Below are 20,819 nucleotides of genomic sequence, written 5' to 3'. Positions count from 1 at the left end.
GATTTTGTAAAATGTTCTCCATTGTCCACTGGAAAATGACTTGATACCACAAAAAACTGTCGTATATATTGATACAAATCCTTACGGGTATTAGTAATAGCATACTCTGGGAATCTTCATCTAATCACAAATGTATGTATGCATGACTCATGTCCAGCTTTATGAAGACTAGTCCCTGCCAGTTTTGTGTATAAATTCCCTCTGTGAGGGTTTGGACATTTATCCAGCTGCAAAAAGCAGTTTACCTCTTGTTTGAAATCACCACAAAGGCAAACTGACCTGTCAGGCTTCACAACCGGTGCTGCCCATCCCTCAAACTATATTGGTTTCATGATTCCTTCACTTTCCAGCTTCTTGATTTCTGTCTCTACTTTTGCAGGTTAGGCACATGGCATTGGATGGGTCTTGCGGAATCGTGGAATTGCTGTTTGGTCAACACGTAAATTGGTCTTGGCTCCTTTGATGGTCTATGGCCCTCCCAAAAAAAGGCTGTGTATTTATTTAGGACTTCACTCAGGTAGCCATTTTCTAATCGAAAAAATGTTGAGCCAAACAATTTGAATCTTTCTCAACCAATTTCAGTCCATCTAGACTGGGCCTGAGCCATTTATTACAATCAATGGTAACTGAACCAGCTGCTTCTCATAAGAAACTGGAACCGAACTTATACCCTTAACTTGTGGTGTTTCCCTGGTAAAGTTCACAGCCTGGCTGAGGGCTTACACAAACCTAAAGTTTAGAGTCAAGGGCAAATTTTGTTCCAACCTGGTTCAGCAATCACTAATACAGCCATGCCGGTATCCTCCATTAGAACTGGGTGACCATTTGAACAAACGTTTGTTTCAATGGTTTCTGATATAGATATTGCTAAGTAATTTAATTGTTCCAAACCAGATGTAGATGGACTTTCCAAGATGTGCACTGTCCTGGATACAGGCCTCTGAGCCCTCATATTCAATTCATGCTATTGGGACTCTTTGGCTGTCTTGAGTCCTCCTACCAGCAGCAATGGTCTACTGTCCAGATCCTTGATTAGATGTTAACCATTTGCCGAGGCTTGGCTTTGTTTTAGGGTTTTTCTGTGGGCTGACCTAGAGCCTCTCTTTTCAGGATGTGTCCTGAAAAAGACTATACAATTGCCTTCACTCAAATGGTGTTCCCTAAGCTCAGTCAGCCTGACAAGGTTGCCTGCTCCCATCAGCATTCCCTGTAACTCCTATGCTCCACTCGCTTCATTTTCTAACAACAAAGCCAGTTGTAGTGCCTGTTTGAACTCCTGTTGGGCTTTAAATAGTAGGCGCTTTTGCATTGTCACATCATTAGTTCCACATAACAAGCAGTCACTCAGCATCTCACTTAAGAGTTAAACCAAAATCACATGCCTCTGCCAACTATCTTAATTTGGTCAAAAATCCCAAAACGAATTTCCCTGCTTCTTGAACTGTCAAGTAAAACTGATAGTGACTTAGAATTAGGGGAGGCTTGGATTTTTAATATTCCTTAGCTAAATTGACAACTCTTAAAAAGTTTTATTCGTACCTGGTGCCTCAGAGAAAGTTATGGCCCTAATAACTGATAAAGCTGCAGGTCCACGTGCTGTGAGGTGAATTACTCATTGCTTTTTGGCCGCATCAATTTCAATTGCTGGAAAAAAAATGCATTATAAACGACCTGGATGAGGGCATAGAAGGATGGGTTAGTAAATTTGCAGACGACACCAAGGTTGGTGGAGTTGTGGATAGTGACGAAGGATGTTGTAGGTTACAGAGAGACATAGATAAGCTGCAGAGCTGGGCTGAGAGGTTGCAAATGGAGTTTAATGTGGACAAGTGTGAGGTGATGCACTTTGGTAGGAGTAACCGGAATGCAAAGTAGTGGGCTTTTGGTAAGATTCTTCGTAGTGTAGATGAGCAGAGAGATCTTGGTGTCCATGTACACAGATCCTTGAAAGTTGCCACCCAGGTTGACAGGGTTGTTAAGAAGGCATACAGTGTTTTAGCTTTTATTAATAGAGGGATCGAGTTCCAGAACCAAGAGGTTATGCTGCAGCTGTACAAATCTCTGGTGCGGCCGCACTTAGAGTATTGCGTACAGTTCTGGTCACCGCATTATAAGAAGGATGTGGAAGCTTTGGAAAGGGTGCAGAGGAGATTTACTAGGATGTTGCCTGGTATGGAGGGAAGGTCTTATGAGGAAAGGCTGAGGGACTTGAGGCTGTTTTTGTTAGAGAGAAGAAGGTTGAGAGGTGACTTAATTGAGACGTATAAAATAATCAGAGGGTTAGATAGGGTGGACAGGGAGAGCCTTTTTCCTAGGATGGTGACGGTGAGCACGAGGGGGCATAGCTTTAAATTGAGGGGTGAAAGATATAGGACAGATGTCAGAGGTAGTTTCTTTACTCAGAGGGTAGTAAGGGTATGGAACGCTTTGCCTGCAACGGTAGTAGATTCGCCAATTTTAAGTACATTTAAGTCGTGATTGGACAAGCATATGGATGTACGTGGAATAGTGTAGGTTAGATGGACTTCAGATTGTTATGACAGGTCGGCACAACATCAAGGGCCGAAGGGCCTATACTGTGCTGTAATGTTCTATGTTCTATTCTTTCCACATGATGGGCCCAGTCTTCAATGGCAGGTTCGAATGAGTCAACCTTCTCAAATAGCAGTAATGATGCCGGAAATGCTTACCTCAACTCAAAGATGATTGTTGTGAGTAAATCTCTTCAGGGGCATGTTTTTATCTTGTCACTACTGAAGTAACTCCACAAAGGCCGGTAACCTGTCACACATGCACAGTATATAACACTGACGCAGCTAGCACAGAATGAGCTGAAGGCCTAACATTCCTGTTTGCATCTGTCAGGTAGGATTGGACCAGGTTAACAACCCCAGTCATGGAACTCATATGCTATGGGTCCATCTGGCTGACCTTATCCCAATCATTACAATATTAATGCTTATAAAAGCTTTTGATGATGTCACACCATCAACATGTTGTGTTAGGTTAAGAACAAGGAAAGCTTTGTCTTTGGAAATTTGCCTTTCACTTGTTTGACTGTGAACTTCATTGGTGCTTTTGTATTTGTGTACTATCTTCGGAGTCAGATTTCCTGCACATGCAAACTCAATCTCTTGCGTTGCCATTTTCTTTGCAGACATCAAGTAAAGCTGCATAAAATCACACCTATTGTTGATTTTGTTGGTTGGGGTGGTGACTTTGCTGACTGGAGTAGTAATGTTGACTGTACCTACAATTTGTAACTGCTGTTGATATGTTACTATGGTTTCACACTTGTGTCCATTCTCAAGTAACTGTAAAGTAAAATGTAACGTTGCCAAAGTCCTACCAGACCATAGACTGCTCTCTGATGAGAGAAAGAGGACTGCTGGTGGTTTAACCCGAGGGCCGCCATGCATCTGACTGGTTTTGCTTCTGTCTTTTTTTTATTTTCACTGCTGCTGCTTCTTTAAACATTGAAGGCATGAATATCAACATTTGCTTATAGGTGCTGTTTATTAATTTTAAAAAGGGTGATGAAATCATACAAATGGTTTTTGTTTTGTATTGAAGTGGGAAAAGGAAGTGATGAACTGAAACATTTGGACATAAATAAACCTTTTTGTAATGTAGAAAAGTGTTCTAAGATGTATTTTCTTCTAGCAGCACTTCGGCATTGTGTTCTAAGACAACTTAAAATTACTTTCTAAAAAAATATTAGCAGACTTTTATCTTTTTGTTGAAGGGAAAAAGTAGAGCACTTGCCCACATGCCTGTAGCCTTTAGTTGTGTATGTATTTGTATTTTAAGCTATTTGATGTTAAATTTAAAGGAATTTCAGAAATTCACTTTTTAAAAAGAACTCACATTCCAATTAAAAGAAATTAGCTGCTTTTCTGATGGTCAATACACCACCTATAGATCTGTACAGGCAAAATACTGCGGAAGACTTGAAAATTTAGTGTCTGATTTTATTAATGTGATAAATTTATTACAAGCTATGAAGGAATGAGCTGGAGTGTAGAGACAAACTGTTTCCTTCAGGTGTGGAGTTTACAACGAGGTGTATATAAGATTAAATGTGAGGGCTAAAGTTTTTGAAGTTGATAATTGAAATGTAGGCTATTTATAGATGATTACTGGAAGACAAGTAATGCAGGAACAAGGTAGATAGAGGCTAAATATTGTTATGGACAGATTGGAGCAAATGGCATTTATTCATACCATAGGGTCTATGAAGATCCTCTGTATCTCGTAATATGATATTCCCTGTTTATTATGCCATGCATTCTCAATGCTCCATGCATTATTATTATGAACATTTTATAAAAAGAGCAATTGAATATTTTTAATCTAACCTGTGGTCCCACATGTGAATGTATTAAAATTAAATATTTAACGTTTGTCACTGGTTTATGAATTTTAAATTGACTTCATTCAGAAATGACAGAATCTTCCAGTATAAGGTAAAACAAAATCTGTTCCGGGTAGGCCTGTTTGCTGCTGCATTATGTATGGGTCTGAAGTGAAGTTACTTGGTTTGTTACTTTACAAGATGGTTACTGTGAATTTTTCTTTATTCTTTCATGAATTTGCCAGCATTCGTTGCCTACCCCTTAAGCTGATTGCTGGCTAGGCCATTAAAGGGCAGTTAAGAGTCAGCCACATTACTGTGGGTCTGCAGCATATGTATGCCAGGCAGATAAAGAAGGAAGATTTCCTTCCCCAAAGGATTCTAGTGAAACCAGGTAGTTTTCCACTATAGTCAGTGATAGCTGACCTCGTCACTTATAAAATAGATTTATATTCCAGATGTTATTAACTAATTTAAAATCCATCAGCTGCATGGTGGGATTTGAATCCATTTTCACAAATTAGCCTAGGCCTCTGGATCATTAGTCCAGTGATGTTACCACCACTCCACCACTTCACCCTGAAAATCTGAGTAATAGTTCCACTGCCGCCTCATCACTTAATAATGGGATGAAATGCTGTTATGTTTGTGAAATAGGTTTCCCAACTGGAGCAAGAATTATATAAACAGAAAATGGCCTATACAGATGAGCTGTCAAAAACAGAAGAAAAGCTTTTGAAGGCATATGATGGCCTGGATTCCAAACACCTGCAGGTGGTTGAACTTACCAGCACTTTGAAGTAAGTTTTATGGTAGAGGAGATTAATGTTCATCAGAAATATTGATGTTGTTGTTTTGCCCTTATAGTTCCCCAGTGTTGAAAGGACAAGGTTGAGTTTCTAAATATTCACAATCTGCTTTTATGTACTAATTTCCAAGTTGCTAAATAGCACCCTGGTCTTGATGGGCTTCAGTATCCTTTGAGAAAAACAGGCAGTGGGCTAGCAAATTTGCCCTTTCGCTGTAGGGCCTGGATGAATATTTAATCCATCATAAGTACTGTAGGAAGTACATTATGAGCAACTTCAGCTGTATCCATGTGGACTTGAGCCCGGAATACTGGGCCAGTAGTTTTGGTATCAATCAGTTGCCAAGTAGAAAAACTAGTCCAATGTGAGGTTTCCAAAACATGGATAATTGACTCATTTAATGTGATAACAGTATTTTAACCTGCATTTTTTTTTCTGCAACTGATGCACCAGCTCTCTTTTTAGTATAAAAGCAATAAATTATAAATTTATCAAGTTGGCAGAAGTGCAACTTTCACATTTATAAATATAGACATAATAAGTAGATGAAAGTGCATTGTGTTTTCCTAGAAGCCCGCTATCTGATGATCTTATTTGAATTAAGATTCTGTCTCTGAGTTGACCATGGATTGTTACATCGCATGACATTTATACAGTGTTTTAATATCTAATGGTGTATATTTTTCTGATGCAAATAGTTATTATTCCGTTGGTCGGTAAATTTGCTATACAGCACAATAACTGTTTTTTTATATGTTTTAAGCTGAGTTGTTTATTCAAACTTCAGTGATACTTACATGAGGCAATTCAGCCCATCATGTGTAAAATGGCTCGATATACCTTCCCAGTTATTGCCACTTGCCTGCTCCTCAACCATAGTTAGATAATTTTTTTCTTTTCAAGTACTCATTTTTTTAATTTGATAAAATCTGCTTCCACCATCTCAAAGATTCAGTGCATTCAGTGTCACAACTTGCTGAACCTCTTATTTCTTTGGCCAAATGCCTGAAGTCTGTTCCCATTGATAACCCACTGATCTATCACTGAAAACAGTTTGCCTTTATTTATTACATCAAAACCTTTCATGATTATCAGAGCCACCCAACCTTTTTGTGTTTTTATGATGTTAGTTTTATTTTGTTACTTTTTATGCTATTAATAAAGCCCAGCCATTTTTTTTAGGAAAAAGTCCTTTTCAACTGGCCTGCCACCTTGTGGAAGTAATGGCACAGTGGTATTATCATTGAACTGTTAATATAGAAAGACTCAATGTTCTGGGGATCCAGTTCGAATTTCATTGTGGCAGATGATGGAATTTGAAATCAATAAACGTCTGGAATTAAGGGTGTAATGATGAATCCATTGTCTAAGGTTGGGGATAAACCCATTTGGTTCATGCCTTTAGGGAAGGAAACTGCCATCCTTACCCTTCGTCTGGCCTACATGTGACTCCAGTCCCACAACAATGTGGTTGACTCGTAACTGTACTCTGAGCAATATGTGATGCTCACATCTGTTCCCTCAGATTTTTTAAAACTGTGTGATTTAGATAATCAGACCTTTCCTTGATTTTTCTACTGAAGTATAACACTTCTCACTTCCCAATATTGAATTTTACCAGTTTACCAATTCTGAGATGGGTGTTTGTACCTGAGCTGTTAACTCGGTTTCTCTTTGCACAGATGTTGCCAGAACTGCTGAGTTGTTCTGGCAATTTCTGTTTTTGTTCGAATTTTACCTCCCATGTGTCTGTCAACTTGATGTGTGCTGTTGTCCTCCTCATTTATTATATTTCACCGTTTATGCCACCTACAAATATTAGAATCATGCAGTACAGAAGAGGCCCTTTGGCTCATCCACTCTGTACTGCCAAAAATATAATACTACCTACACAAGTTCCACTTTCCTGCACTAGGCCAATGACCTTGCAAGTTATGACACTTAGTGCTGAACCAAGTATTTTTAAAAGTTGTGGGGATTCCTGCCTCAACTACCCTCCCAGAGTGTGTATTCCAGCCCTCTGCCATCCTCAGGCTCTAAAAGCTTTTCCTCAAATCCTCTCTGAACCTTCTGTCTTTCACTTTAAGGTTATGCCCCTTGTTGTGGAACCTTCAACTGAGAGAAGCTCCTGCTTTCTATTCACCCATGTCCCTCATAATCTGTCAGCGCCCCGTCGCCACCCCTGCCCCTCACCCAACTTCAACCTTCTGGTGCTCCCAAGAAAATAATCTGAACTTATCCAGTCCCTCTCCATAACTGAAATGCCCTATCCCATGCAACATCCTGGTGAATCTCCTTACCCTGTACCCTCCTGTGTAATCACATTCTTTCTATAGCATGGTGAGTAGAATTGCTGACAGTACTCCAGGTATAACCTAACCAACATAACCTCCCTGCACAAATAATCTGTGCCATGATTGATAAAGGTAAGTGTCCCATATGCAGCTTTAACTACTCTATTAACCTGTCTTGCCTCCTTTAGGAATCTGTGGTCAAGCACCCAAGAACCCTTTATTCCTCTGAGCTTCTTGTGTCTGGTTCCCTGTCACTGGTTGCTTAGTACCTTGCCTTGTCCCTTCTTCCAAAGTACATCACCTCACGTTTATCAGAGTTCCATCTGCTACTGATCTGCCCACCTGACCAAAATGTTTTATATTCCCTTTGTAACCTAACACATCACTCCTCAATGACCAGCACTAGACCAGGCTTTATGTCACCTGAAAACTTACCTTTTGCCAACATTCTCGACTACATCATTTATGAATGTCACAGACAATAAAAGATCCCTGTGGTTTGCCATTGTACACTGGGCACCAGTCACATGAGCTGCCTTCTACCACCTCTTTCTGTCTCCTGTTACTAAGCCAATTTTAGACCCATATTGCTAAATTACCTTGGATCCAATGAGTTTTTACCTTCTTTATCAGTTTCCCATGTGGGACCTTGTCAAAGGCCTTGCTGAAATCCGTATAAATCATTATCAACTGCCCTACCCTCATCCAAACATTTAGCCACTTCTTCAAAAATTCAAGTAGATTTGTAGGGCATGATCTCCCTCTGATGGAGCTATGTTGACTATCCCTGATCAACCTTGCCTCTCTAATGGTGATTAATTTTCTCCAACAGTTTCCCTATTACTGATCTGAGGCTCACTGGTCTATAGTTCCCCGTTCTGTCTCTCTATTACCCTGTTGTGCAGTGGAACCACGTTAGCTGATCTTCAGTCGTCTGGGACCACCTCAGGGGCCAAAGATGATTTAAAAATTTGGATCAGGCCTCAGTGTTTTTCTCCCAAAGCAGCCTGGGATACAATTTATCTGGACCTGGGAATTTATCCACTTTTAAATCTGTCAAAACTCCCCAAAGCCACCTCAGTTCTTCTGTCAACCTGCTCAAGGACTTCACAATCCATCTTCTCAAATCCTGTATTTGCATCCTCCTTGTCCCACGTAAAGACCGATGTGAAGTACACATTTAACACACTACCGATGTCCTCCAGCTTCACACAGATTGCCCCCTTGGTACCTAATGGGTCCTCCTCTTACCCTGGTTATTCTCTTCCCCTCGATATACTTGTAGAATATTTTGGGATTCTCCTTAATCTTGCCCATTAGTATTTTCTCGTGCCCTCTCTTTGCTCCTAGATGCTTTCTTAAGATCCTCCTGCACTTTCTAAACTCCTCTCGGGCTTTCATTGTTTTGCTGCCTTTGTATCTGTATGCATCTGTTTTCATTTTTATCCAGTTCCGAATATACCTAAACATCCATGGTTCACTGGGCTTTACTGCTCCTACGTTTCACTCTAAGGAAACCTGTAATTCCCAAGTGCATCTTTGAACGTCTACCACTGTTTTGCTGTAGATTGACCTTCAGATAGCTGTTCCCTATCTGTTGTTGGCCAGATCCTGCCTTATTTTAATCAACTCTTATCTTGCCCTCAACCCAAAACCCTTTTTGCAGACCATTTTTCTCTTTTCCAAATCTTAAAAGATACATTTTTGTGGTCGCTCTCAGTAAAATGCCTTTCTCCTGTCACCTAACACACCTCTGCGGTTTCACCTGGTAAGGCACCAATGATGGCAAAAACATCTGCTCATCATCCTTGTGTGATTTACCATTTATGTCATCGTAGAACCCACTTTCTTATGAAATGAGCTGAAGAGCAGATGATTGTGAGAAAACCTGCCACTGGCCATGGTGGATGTGATGCCATTTAAGACACCGCCACGATGCTTGAACCCCAAATGGAAACTCCTGGCTTTGGAAGTTATGAAAGATACTATACTATGAAAACTATTTTCTTAATTAAGTTATTGTTTATAAAATTTTAAGTGCGATTCAGGTTTCAATTTTTCTTTGGGAAATGAGCCTCTGTTTTAATTTGTTTCAAAATGCAAAGCTCTCAGTTTTGCCCTTAGGATTAGGCTCATCACATGACTGTCATTTTTAAGTCTGTAAATAGACTAAGACTTATTTAAGTATCTTTATTTCTGGGTATGTGTTGTGCATTTGGTTGCCTGTTAGAAACTTCCAGAAGCTTGTACTTGGTACTGCAAATCATTTGCAATCAAGAGCTGTAATATCTTTCAGATATCAGTATCTACATGAATATTTCATGGTGCTTGTCTTTTTTTAGGGAAGTAAGAACTGAGATGGATAAGTGCAAAGCCGAAACTACTGCACTGGAAAAAGAACTACTTCAATTGAGACGTGATAGTGCAAACAAGGATATTCAGCTTAACCAGCTGGAAATAACTTTGCGTAATACACAGATTGAATTGAACAAGAAGTCTGACCAGGGTAGTAAATGTGTGTGTGTGTGTGTGTGTGTGTTTGTGTGTGTACTAGTTCATTACTGTAGCACTAATTAAATAATCAACAAAAATAACTATAACATTATTTAAGACCATTTCAAAAAATACAGTTTCTTGAAAGATGCCTTGCATAATTCTAATTTGTTTCTTATTTTCTCTTGCATCACCTGAACTTTAATTTCATGTGTTGTGTTACTAATTTCAACAAATTTGGAAGAAAATTAGATTTCCACCTGTGAAGTATTTTAGCATATTATTAAATATGTCTTAACTAGTTCATTACCATTGAAGCGCAATAGAATTTGTCAACAAGTGAATAACTAAACAGAACTTTGTGTAATTTTTTTTCCGTTATGTAAATATATATTCAAATTTTAAAAATTAATTCCCTGATAGTGCTTGATCTGGAAGAAAATTTGCACAAGATTGAGACAGACCGAAGAAATGCTTTGCAGGAAACTCAGAAGATGGAAGCGCAGTTGAAGAATGCACACAATGAATTACTTGACACTTTAAATCAGCTGAAAGAGCTACGCGATCTCCTTCAAACGGCTCAGAATAGCATGGAGGAGAAAAAAAACATTATTGAAGAGCTCACACATGAACTTCGGTGAGTTACTTCATGTACTGGAGCAAAGAAGAGAACTGTTGTATTGAATAATAGATTTGGATCGAGTCGTTTAATTTTCCTGTCAGTTTCTTTCTTGGATTTCTGATCATACTTCAGCACTCCATAAATGTCACATTGAACAAATGCATATTGCATGTTTTATCTTAATTAATATCATAATGGCCTGTTCTATTATGTTTGGTGCCAAGTGCAAAAGTTCAAAATTCAAAGTCACGTACATTGAGACTATGAAAGATGAACTTTATCAAAATTTATTTACAATGGTTTTATCAAAATGATTTTGATTTTATATCAAATTTCTGAGATGTTGAGATTGTTAAGTGCTGTATTTTCAACCTTTAAAGCTTCTTTTTATTGCTAGTTTCACGTATTTGAGTAAAAATATTTCTGGATCAAAAATACTAAATATTTTTAAATTCAAGTAGAGCAGAATGCAAGACTGAGACTGGTTTATCAAGGTGATTATGAGTGTGACTTAAATCAAAAGTGCATGTTTGTAAAGTAATGGATTACATTATTACTCTACATCCATTCATTTAACTACATTTGAATGTAATGCAATGATCAAATATAAAAAGCTTCTTCTTATGAAATTAGCCTGTTTTCTAACTTTATTTGTAGATTTCATCAATGTGATTATCTGATCAAATTCATAGTATTATAAATACCCTACTTCGATGCAAACAGAATTAATCACTTTCAGGCATAATTGCCAATCGATTTGTCCTTCAGCAGCTTTTCTGTTTCAAGGGATTTGTCTAAATATAAGATGGAAAAAATAGAGTTGGAAGGATAGAATTTTTTTGTTCAGTTATAACAGTCACACCTGTACGTTGAGAGTTTCTCTCATTATTTCACTGGTGTTTAAAAAAATATTCATTTGTGTGTTGGGGGATTCACTGATTGGGCTATTTATTGCACATCTCTTGTTGCCCTTGCAAAGATGTTCATGAGCTCCTTTCACACGAGTTGCAACATGTTTGCTGTCCACAATGCTGTGAGGGAGAGACTTCCCAGATTTTGACACAGCAACATTGTAGGAGCAGTGATATATTTTCCAAATCAGTATGATGAGCACCTTGGTCAGGAAAGTTGCAGGTGCTGGTGTTCCCATGTATCTGCTGCCCTTGCCTGCATGGTAGTGGTCATGGGTTTGGAAAGTGCTGTCTAAGGAGCCTTGCTTAATTTCGACATTGCATGTTATAGATGGTACAGCATCAGCAGCATGACTTTAGATGGTGGGGGGAGTGTGTATTTGTGAATGTGGTGCTAATCAAGTAGATGGTTTTTGTCCTGAATGGTGTCAAGTTTCTTAAGTGTCAATGGAGTCACATTCATCTAGGCAAGTGGGGAGTGTTCCATCATGCTTTTGACTTAAGCCTTGTAGATAGTGGACATACTTTGGGGAATCAGAAAGTGAGTTATTTGCTGTTTGTATTCCTAGCATCTCACTGCTTTTGTAGACGCAGTATTCATATGGTTAGTCCAGTTCTGTTTCTGGTCAGTAGTAACACCCAGGCCGTTGATAGTGGCATATTCAGTGATCATAATGCCATTGAATGGCAAGAGGGGATGGTTAGAATTTCTCTTGGAGCTGTTCATTGACTCACACTTGTGTGGCGCAGATGTTATTTGCTACTTCGCAGCCCAATCCAAATGCCAGGTTTTGTTCAGTACCTGAAGAGTAATGAATGTTGCTGAACATTGTGCACTCATCAGTAACCATCTCCAGTTGTAACATTGTGATGGAGGAAAGGTCATTGGTGAAGCAGCTGAAGAAGTTTGGGCCTAGGACTCTATCCCGAAGAACTCCTGTAGAGAAATTCTGGTGCTCAGATATCTGACCTGTAAAAATCACAGCTAACTTCCTTTGTACCAGGTATGACTGTAACCAGCAGAGTTCTCCCTCTGATTCACATTGACACCAGTTTTTCTAGGCCTTTTTAATGCTACAATCGACCAAATGCAGCCCTGACAATGAAAGCAGTCACTTTCTCTCACCTCTGTGATTTTTTTACAGCCTTGGTTAAAACCTGGTGAAGTTAGGCCAGGAGCTGAGTATCCCCGGTAGGATCCGAACTGAGCATCAGTGAGCATGTTATTTCTAAGCAAGTGCTACCTAATATCACAGTTAATGACACCATCCATCACTTTACTGATGGTCAAGAGGGCCAGCAATTGATTTGATTGATTATTGTCACAAGTAATGAAATACAGTGAAAAGTATTGTTTTGTATGCTAACCAGACAAATCTCACCTTCCTTAAATGCATCAGGATAATAGAACAGAATGCAGAAAATAGTGTTATGGCTACAGGGAAGGTACAAGGGAAAGATCAGCTGCTAAATGTGAGCGATCTGCTCACAAGTCTGAAAACAGTGGAGAAGAAGCTGAGATAACAAAGTGTGAGGCTGGATGAACACAGCAGGCCAAACAGCATCTTAGGAGCACCAAAGCTGACCTTTTGGGCCTAGGATTTGTCTTGCTTTTTGTGTACAGGACGTATTTGTGAAATTTTTCAGTGTCAGATAAACGCATGTTGAAGCTATACTGGAACAAGTCCGCTAGGAGCATGAAAGTTCTGGAGCACATATCTTCAGCATGATTGTCAAATGCTTTTAGGGACTGTAGCTTTTGCAAAATCTAATGCCTCCAGCCATTTCTTTACTTCATGTGAGGTGGTGAATTCTCTGAAGACTGGCAACTGTGGTGATGGGGTCCTCTGGAGGAGTTGAGATGAACCTAGACTGTTTTTATTGGACTTAATAGTTCAGTTGGCTGGACAGCTGGTTTGCGACGCAGAGAGATGCCAACAGCATGTTTCACTCCTTGCACCAGCTGAGGCTACCATGAAAGCTCTGCCTTCTCACCCTCACCCTTTGCTAAGATGTTGTGATCCTTAGATGTAAACTCCCCACCATTTATGTCTCTCTAATGAGAGAGCAACTCTGGTCCCCTGGGACTCTGGTGACTTTACTGTTTGTATCCTCTAACATCACCTTGCGCAATTATTTTTATTATGAACTTCTTCCAAACACTGTAGCAGTAGTTTGCTTAATAACAGTAACAAAGGTGCACAGGCAGGTCATATAACCCGTTGAGCCTACTCCACCTTTTAGTAATATAATAGCTGATTCTTAATGCCATAACACATTTCTCCACGATTCCCATGTGCCTTGATTCTCTGAAGTTTGAAAATGTGTCAGTCAAAGTTTTGGATATACCTAATGACTGCAAAGTAGAACATTTTCAAGATTCATATTCTTGAATGAAGAAATTTCTCTTTAGTTTAGCCTAAACTGGCAACCCTTACTTGTCCTTGAGAAGATGGCAATAACTCACCATTTTGAACCACAGCAGTCTTTGTGGCACGGGTACACCCTTAGGTGCTTTGTATAGATTGCTTTGACCCAACATTGATGAAGGGTCAGGAAGGTGTGTGACTAGAAGGGGAGCTAGTAGATGGGTGTGTTTTCGTGCACCTGCTTCCTTGTCCTCCTTCATAGTAGACATGAAGTTAAATGGTGCTTTTAAAGAGGATCGTGAGTTGCCATAGTGCATTGTGTAGTTGGTACACACTGCAGTCAAGATGAGGCACTATGCAAGGGGTAAGTTCAATGGGCTGTTTTGCTCTAAATGATGTTGAGCTTCTTGAGTGTTTCTTGAAAGTCAGAATTATTCTACCTTCTCCTAACTTAATACATATGAATGTGGAAAGGCTTTGGAGGATCCAGAGATGCATTACGTGCCATAGTAGGCCCAGACTCAGATATGCTATTTTCACTCCTGTGGTTCTCAAGTCATAGGCACAGAAACAGGCCCTTCTGTCCAACTCATCTGTGCCGACTAGACATCCCCATCTGACCCTAGTCCCAGAATTTGGCCCATATCCTTCTAAACCCTTCTTGCTCATACACCCATCCAGATGCCTTTTAAATGTTGTAATTGTGCTCACTCCACTAAATCATCTAGCAGGCCATTCCAGACATGCACCACCCTCTGTGTGAAAAAGTTGCCTATCTGTTCCTTTTAAATTTTAAAACATCCTCTACAGTTTTGGACTCTGCCACACAGCTCTCCCCCCTCCCCCACTCTAAGAAAAAGACCTTGGCTATTCAACCTCTCAGTGTCCCTCATGATTTTATAAACCTCTATAAGTTTACCCCTCAGCCTCTAACGCTTAAGGGTAAAAATCCCCACCCTATTCAGTGTTTCTCTATTGCTCAAACCCTCCAGTCCCAGCAATGCTCTTGTAAATCATTTCTGCACCCTCTCAAATTTGACAACATCCTTCCTATAAAACGGCGACCAGAATTGTGTGCAGTATTCCCTAAAGTGGCTTCACCAATGTCCTGCACAGCCCCAACATGATGTCCCAACTCCTACACTTAGTACACTGTCCATTAGAGATAAGTACACTAAGTGCCTTCTTCACTACCCTATCTACCTTTTGTGATACTTACATGAAAGCAATTTTATTCTTTCTGCATAATACAGATGGCACACTTTTTGGTTTGGTACTACTATAATAAAAGTTGTTTCCTAGGAAATATTTAAATCACATGTAGCTTTAATGATCAACAGGGAATCACACAAAATCTTGTTTTTAAAAAATAAATAGCCACCTTGTCATTTACCCTCTCAGTGAATGATGGTTCTCTCCTGTGAGACGAGAGGAAATAAAAAGTAAAATGAGAACTTTTTGTGCTATTCGAAAGCTTTATGATCTGACTTGATATATCAAGATTGAATATCTTAATTGTGGTGTCTGGATGTTCTTGGAACAGTTGTTATTTTTAAAGAGATTATAATTGAATATTTCTTTTGGCGAAAGGAAATGACATTTGTTTCTCAAATGGTTCGACCCTTTTCTGCCGCCTCCGCCTCTGTGCTTATCCCTGAGGAAGGGTCTAGACCCAAAAAGTCAGCTTTCCTGCCCCTCTGATGCTGTTTGGCCTGCTGTGTTCATCCAGCTCTACACCTTGTTATCTCAGATTCTCCAGCATCAGCAGTTCCTACTATCAGAGATAATGGGAACTGCAGATGCTGGAGAATCCAAGATATCAAAGTATGGAGCTGATTCATTAAACTGTCACTGTCCTTGTCACCAAGTCCTGATTTTCTTATAATGTGTAAACAGACCAACATTGAGAAACAGAGATGAAGGGTCTGGGCTCGAAACATCAGCTTTTGTGCTCCTAAGATGCTGCTTGGCCTGCTGTGTTCGTCCAGCAGCAGTTCCTACTATCTCTGTTTCTCAATGTTGGTCTGTTTACACATTATAAGAAAATCAGGACTTGGTGACAAGGACAGTGACAGTTTAATGAATCAGGATGTAAAACTTCAAAATTTAAACATGCTTTTACTTGGAATTCACTTTCACAGTTATGCTGAAAGATTGGATGCTGTTTTTGGAACCCCCAAGTGAATGATATCAACACTGAAGCCTCTGAAGCTCTGTTCTTTGAAGTGATTGCCCACAGCAGTTGACTGCCTGTTAACAAGTGCTCACCATAAACCCTCATCTTCTTTTCAATAGAAAATCTGATACACTGTAAAATGAGGTTCTAAGCTGAAAATCACTAATTTGCGCTCCCGACAAAATTGAATTTCAATATTGCTTGATCCTCTACCTTCCTTTCAGCAATCGTTTCAGATTTTGGTGATCGCTCATTCAGAAAGTTTTTAAAACTCTGCATCCCTGATGAAAATTCCGACTGCTCTTTTTCTGGAAGTAAGGCTGATGCCCAGCTGACAGCAGCACACAACCAACCAGAATTTTGGATATCAAGGTTTCTTAACCAAGTTTCAGAATCCTAGTTTCAGAAGAGCCCTTATTACTTTGTAGGTGAATTTCACATTCCAAATTAGATTGTTTCTTGTGGGGTGGGTGTGTAAAGTTTGTATGTTTTGATGCAGCCCCTAACCAAAACCAGAAAAGGAAACACATGCTCCTCGTGTCAAAGGAAACAAAAACGAACTGAGATTTGGAAATCAAGATTGTTAGGCATGCTGAAACTGGTTTAATGACATAAAAGGGCTTAGATCAATCCAGTCTGGATGGTAGCAACCGATGAGTCCTGTGATGCACAGTAGGCAAGCTTAAGAAAGCACACTGTAGATGCTGAAGCTGGGAATAGTTTGCTGCAGCTGTTATTTTTACTTGAAAATAACATTGATTGTTTACCGTCCAGACCAAATAGAGCAAATTCTGTAGATATGTGACATGCCCATGCTCTTGTTGGTCATCTGCTGCTGTCAGCTGGTGATTACATGAGCTTTTCGACAGTGAGGAGTGGAATTCTTCATGAGGAATGCAGAGTTTTCAAGGACTATGACTGAAAGTGTCTACCAAAATCTGAGACGACTGCTGAGCCAATTCGTACGACTTTTTCTTACCTATATCTGCCTTTAAAATGCAATTTGTAGTACATAATCTTAATTTGCTTGATAATTCATATTCAACTTGTGTTGGTTCTGAATGTTAAAGAATGGTTGTTTAAGCTATTGTGTACTAGCGCTTTAACTGTTGTGAAATTCATGTTTTAAACAGTGGAATATTGAGATTTAATTCCTTTTGGATTTTAGGTTTCTTCTAGATTTTACAAACTAAAGGTATTCACCTTTACAGAAGTGGTTTCTGCATAAAATTGAGAGTTGTGTTACATGATGTCTTGTTCAAATTAATCAACTCATTTTATGAAGAACTCGTTTAAAACTGTTCCAATATGTTTTACGCATAACCCTTCTATTCATAATCGAACCTAAAAGTTGTTGATATAATTCCTCAGTCACCCAACACAACACATCCTGGGTTGGAGAAAGTACCATGATTTTCCTCACAATAAACTAATTTTGTTCAATTCCAAGTAACTTATTAATATGGATTTTGCCTTGAGGGACATTTTGGTTTGCCTTCACTGGATAAATGGAAGTTTTTATTGCAATGTGTATTGTGTATAGTATAATTAGAAACTCATGGGAATTTTTTTCCACGAGCATTCATTAATGTAAAATGTCTGCAGCCCTCTGATGAATTGCTTAAAGACTTTAAACAGCATATCGCTTACAGAGCACAGGAATTATTGTTTCTAATTATTAGGACGTCATTTTACATTTATGCTTTTGATTTATATTTTGAAAAGGAAAGATTGACTACCCTTGGGAAGGAACAGTAGTGGGGACTAGCTGACACCTGTTTTAGACAATTGGCGCAAGCCAAATGGCAACTTCATTTTCTGATTCAAAGTAATGTATTTTTAAAAAAAATAAGCATTAATGGAACATCGTCTTTGCTAGCTTGGCCAATATTTATATACTATTACGAGCTGTAAATAACCATAGGTTGCAGATAATCAGCTGTATTGATATAATGCATTCCATTCACAATGCAGTTAAGCACAGAGCACATGGAAGTTTTAAGCTTTTGCAACTGACTGAAATCTTGTGGGATTCGATTACTGAAAAGATGAGCAAGTTGAAGAAAATTGGTGAAGCAATTTGGTGTCTCCTTGGACCCATGTATATCTTCTTAATGTTATTGAAACTGTAGGGTTCATGTTTGTTCTATTGTGTAAGGGTTAAAAAGAATCCAAGCTACTATGAATGACTTTTGTTTAGTGCTGAAGGATTTTATTTAATGTGTTTCTATGTTTAACTCTGACTTGAAAATAATTATACTGCCTTAGAAAACTGTATAAAAGGCAGCTGACCCTGCAGCAATTTGCACTGTGCTTTCAGACAGCTAATTTCATCCAACTATCTAAAGAATTGAAAACTTCATTTGAAAAATCGATTTGAAGTGGTAAATATGCCAAGACCATTTTCTGTGCTCCAAATTACAAACTGAATACTGTCCAGACGTTATAAATTATTTTTATCTTGTAATAAATATTTACTATAGACTTCATGTTTTTGAGCATTTGTGCTTTTAGAGGAAAATGCTTGCTTTCTATTTCAAGGCTTTTTCTATTGTTGATATGTTTTTTTGATTTCTTGTGATGTGATTCTTGTGACAAATATTTAGAGCAGTTATTTATTGTGTACTAGATTCAGAGCAAGAAATTGTTGATCTTCCTCGAGAATATTAAAGTTTCAGGAGTAATGATGTATAAATTTTCTAGCTTGTTGCCAGAACCCTATCTTTCTTACAGGCCTAGCTGTTTTATGAGAATATCTCCTGAATGAAGATGGAACACATAATGTGTTACATTTTAGTCCTAAAGCTAGACTTTAAATTTGCTATCAGTTCAGCTCATTTTCATTGTATGTAAGGGTCTTACTGTGGCATTTCAACCATCAGGCAATTAGTTATGTTACATCTGTTTCATCGCAGAAAGTTTTGAGTTCTGAAGAAGAGTTATATCAGATTTAAAGTGTTAACTCTGTTTCTCTTTCTACAGATGTTGTAGGTTTACTGAGTTTCTCCAGCATTTTCCATGTTCGTTTCAGAATTGAATCTAGCTTGATTTGTGTGCCTATGGAATCATTGAAAACTATCAGGATTTTACCGCTAAATATTCGTGATGAGATAATCATTAAGTCACTGCATCATCCCTTTACAGCTGTTAAGCATAGTGATTTTGGACACTTTTTTTAACTGATGTTTGTTTTTTCAATAGGCAGTATAAAAGTGAATTACAGGACAGAAATGCGGAAATCATTGACATGGACCAGGCACTCAAGGACAGGCAATGGGAGCTCCAACAGAGAGCAGCTCAGGTATCTTGTAAACAATTGATTTTGCTTCAGTATATGATCAGTACCTTGTCCTGTGTTTTACTTATTCAGGGGTTGATACTTACTTTGTGTTTTCCATACCTATACATGATATTCAGAGTTGTTTTTTAGTGGTTTATTAGAACTAATTTTAGGTTGATTTGCAGAAAACCATCAGCTACTTCTCTATTGTGTTTTCATTGATTATTTTAGCAGAAGTGAAAAAATTTCTGTGTCAAATCATAAATAGGTGGACAGTAGTTAGGAGTGACTGGAGATGTTTAAGTCATCTCCTCAAGATTGACGAGAGCGTTTTTAAGGAACTGGACACTATGCTCGATGAGAAACAAAATAATGATGTTGAAGTAATTTCCTAAAAAATCAAAAATTTGAAGTCTCTTCATACTATTATGAAGTATGAACATACAATCAACCGAGATTGATCCAATTCTATCGGCAGAGCAGGAATGAATAATCAGTTTTGAAATGAAGGATTATAATTAAGCATATTGTTTTAAATGACTTGGATGAATTACTGGTCCTTTAACTGATTGAGTTGTCTCAAAATTATTTGGAATTTTCACGAAGCTAGCAATCCAATATTATTCTATGATGTGGAGATGCCAGTGTTGGATTGGGGCGGCCGGAGTCAGAACTCACACGCCATTAAGTACAGTCCAACAGGTTTATTTGAAATCACAAGCTTTTAGAGCGCTCCTCCTTCAACAGGTGAAGTGACTTCATCTGGCAAAAGAGCAACGCTTCAAAAGCTTTTGACTTCAAATAAGCCTGTTAGACTATAACCTGTGTCATGTGACTTCTGAATATTATTTTGAGCTTAGCTTCTTGAAAAATTCAGCAATCTAACCACCTTAATAGAAATACTTAGCATTGTAAAGAAACTCACTTCACTAAACAATCCCAGTTTGATAAATGATCTGTGTTCATACAGAGATTTAATCCAAATTCTCTCAGGAAGAGTTTTTCCCATTATTTAAAACAACAAAATAAATTTTATCCAATATTCAAGTTCTAATTGCAGATTTAGTTTTGCTGTGTAGAACTTAGCTCAAGTAATACCTGAAACTTGAATTGCCATTTTATGTTAGCCATATGAAAATATATTTTATTCCACAGCTCACACAATTGGATATGAATGTTCATGAGCACAAAACAGAAATGGAGCAGAAAATTATCTGTTTACAAAGTTCTTTGGAGAAATCTGAGTTGAGTGTTAAGGAACATACTAAACAGGTTGGTGTTCCTCCTTTAAATATCACAGTTTTAAATTTGCTTTTAATTTAGCTAATCCTGAATTTTAATTGTAGCACAGTAAATTTGTACAATGGATCCTCTGCCTTAGCTGTATCGCTGGAATAACATGAAAATAAGACATTCCTTAAAGGGAGGCAGCTCTAAGCAGTGATGGGAGTATTACTCTGTTGTCAGCAGTCATATTGTTAAAAAGAAATGAATTAATGCAGTCTTTTCTC

General features: G+C 38.5%; 1 protein-coding gene across 4 annotated transcripts in view; it reads left to right on the top strand.

Moving 5' to 3' along the window:
• The window catches only part of ccdc18 (coiled-coil domain containing 18), a 162,514-nt gene that overhangs the window by 112,243 nt on the left and 29,452 nt on the right, over nt 1-20,819 (top strand). For 3 of the 4 annotated variants that reach the window (XM_048539893.2, XM_059648073.1, XM_059648074.1), the window contains 5 exons: nt 5,012-5,154; nt 9,800-9,972; nt 10,374-10,587; nt 19,230-19,329; nt 20,464-20,580. In XM_048539893.2, coding sequence (XP_048395850.2) covers nt 5,012-5,154; nt 9,800-9,972; nt 10,374-10,587; nt 19,230-19,329; nt 20,464-20,580 — 747 coding nt within the window. The remainder of the gene's footprint in view (nt 1-5,011; nt 5,155-9,799; nt 9,973-10,373; nt 10,588-19,229; nt 19,330-20,463; nt 20,581-20,819) is intronic. The other variant, XM_048539892.2, reaches the window with a different exon arrangement.

This window comes from Stegostoma tigrinum, chromosome 8 (assembly GCF_030684315.1).
Source record: "Stegostoma tigrinum isolate sSteTig4 chromosome 8, sSteTig4.hap1, whole genome shotgun sequence".
Lineage (NCBI taxonomy): Eukaryota > Metazoa > Chordata > Chondrichthyes > Orectolobiformes > Stegostomatidae > Stegostoma > Stegostoma tigrinum.
The sequence above is the reverse complement of the archived record's forward strand: the minus strand, read 5'-3'. Positions and strand labels throughout refer to the sequence as shown.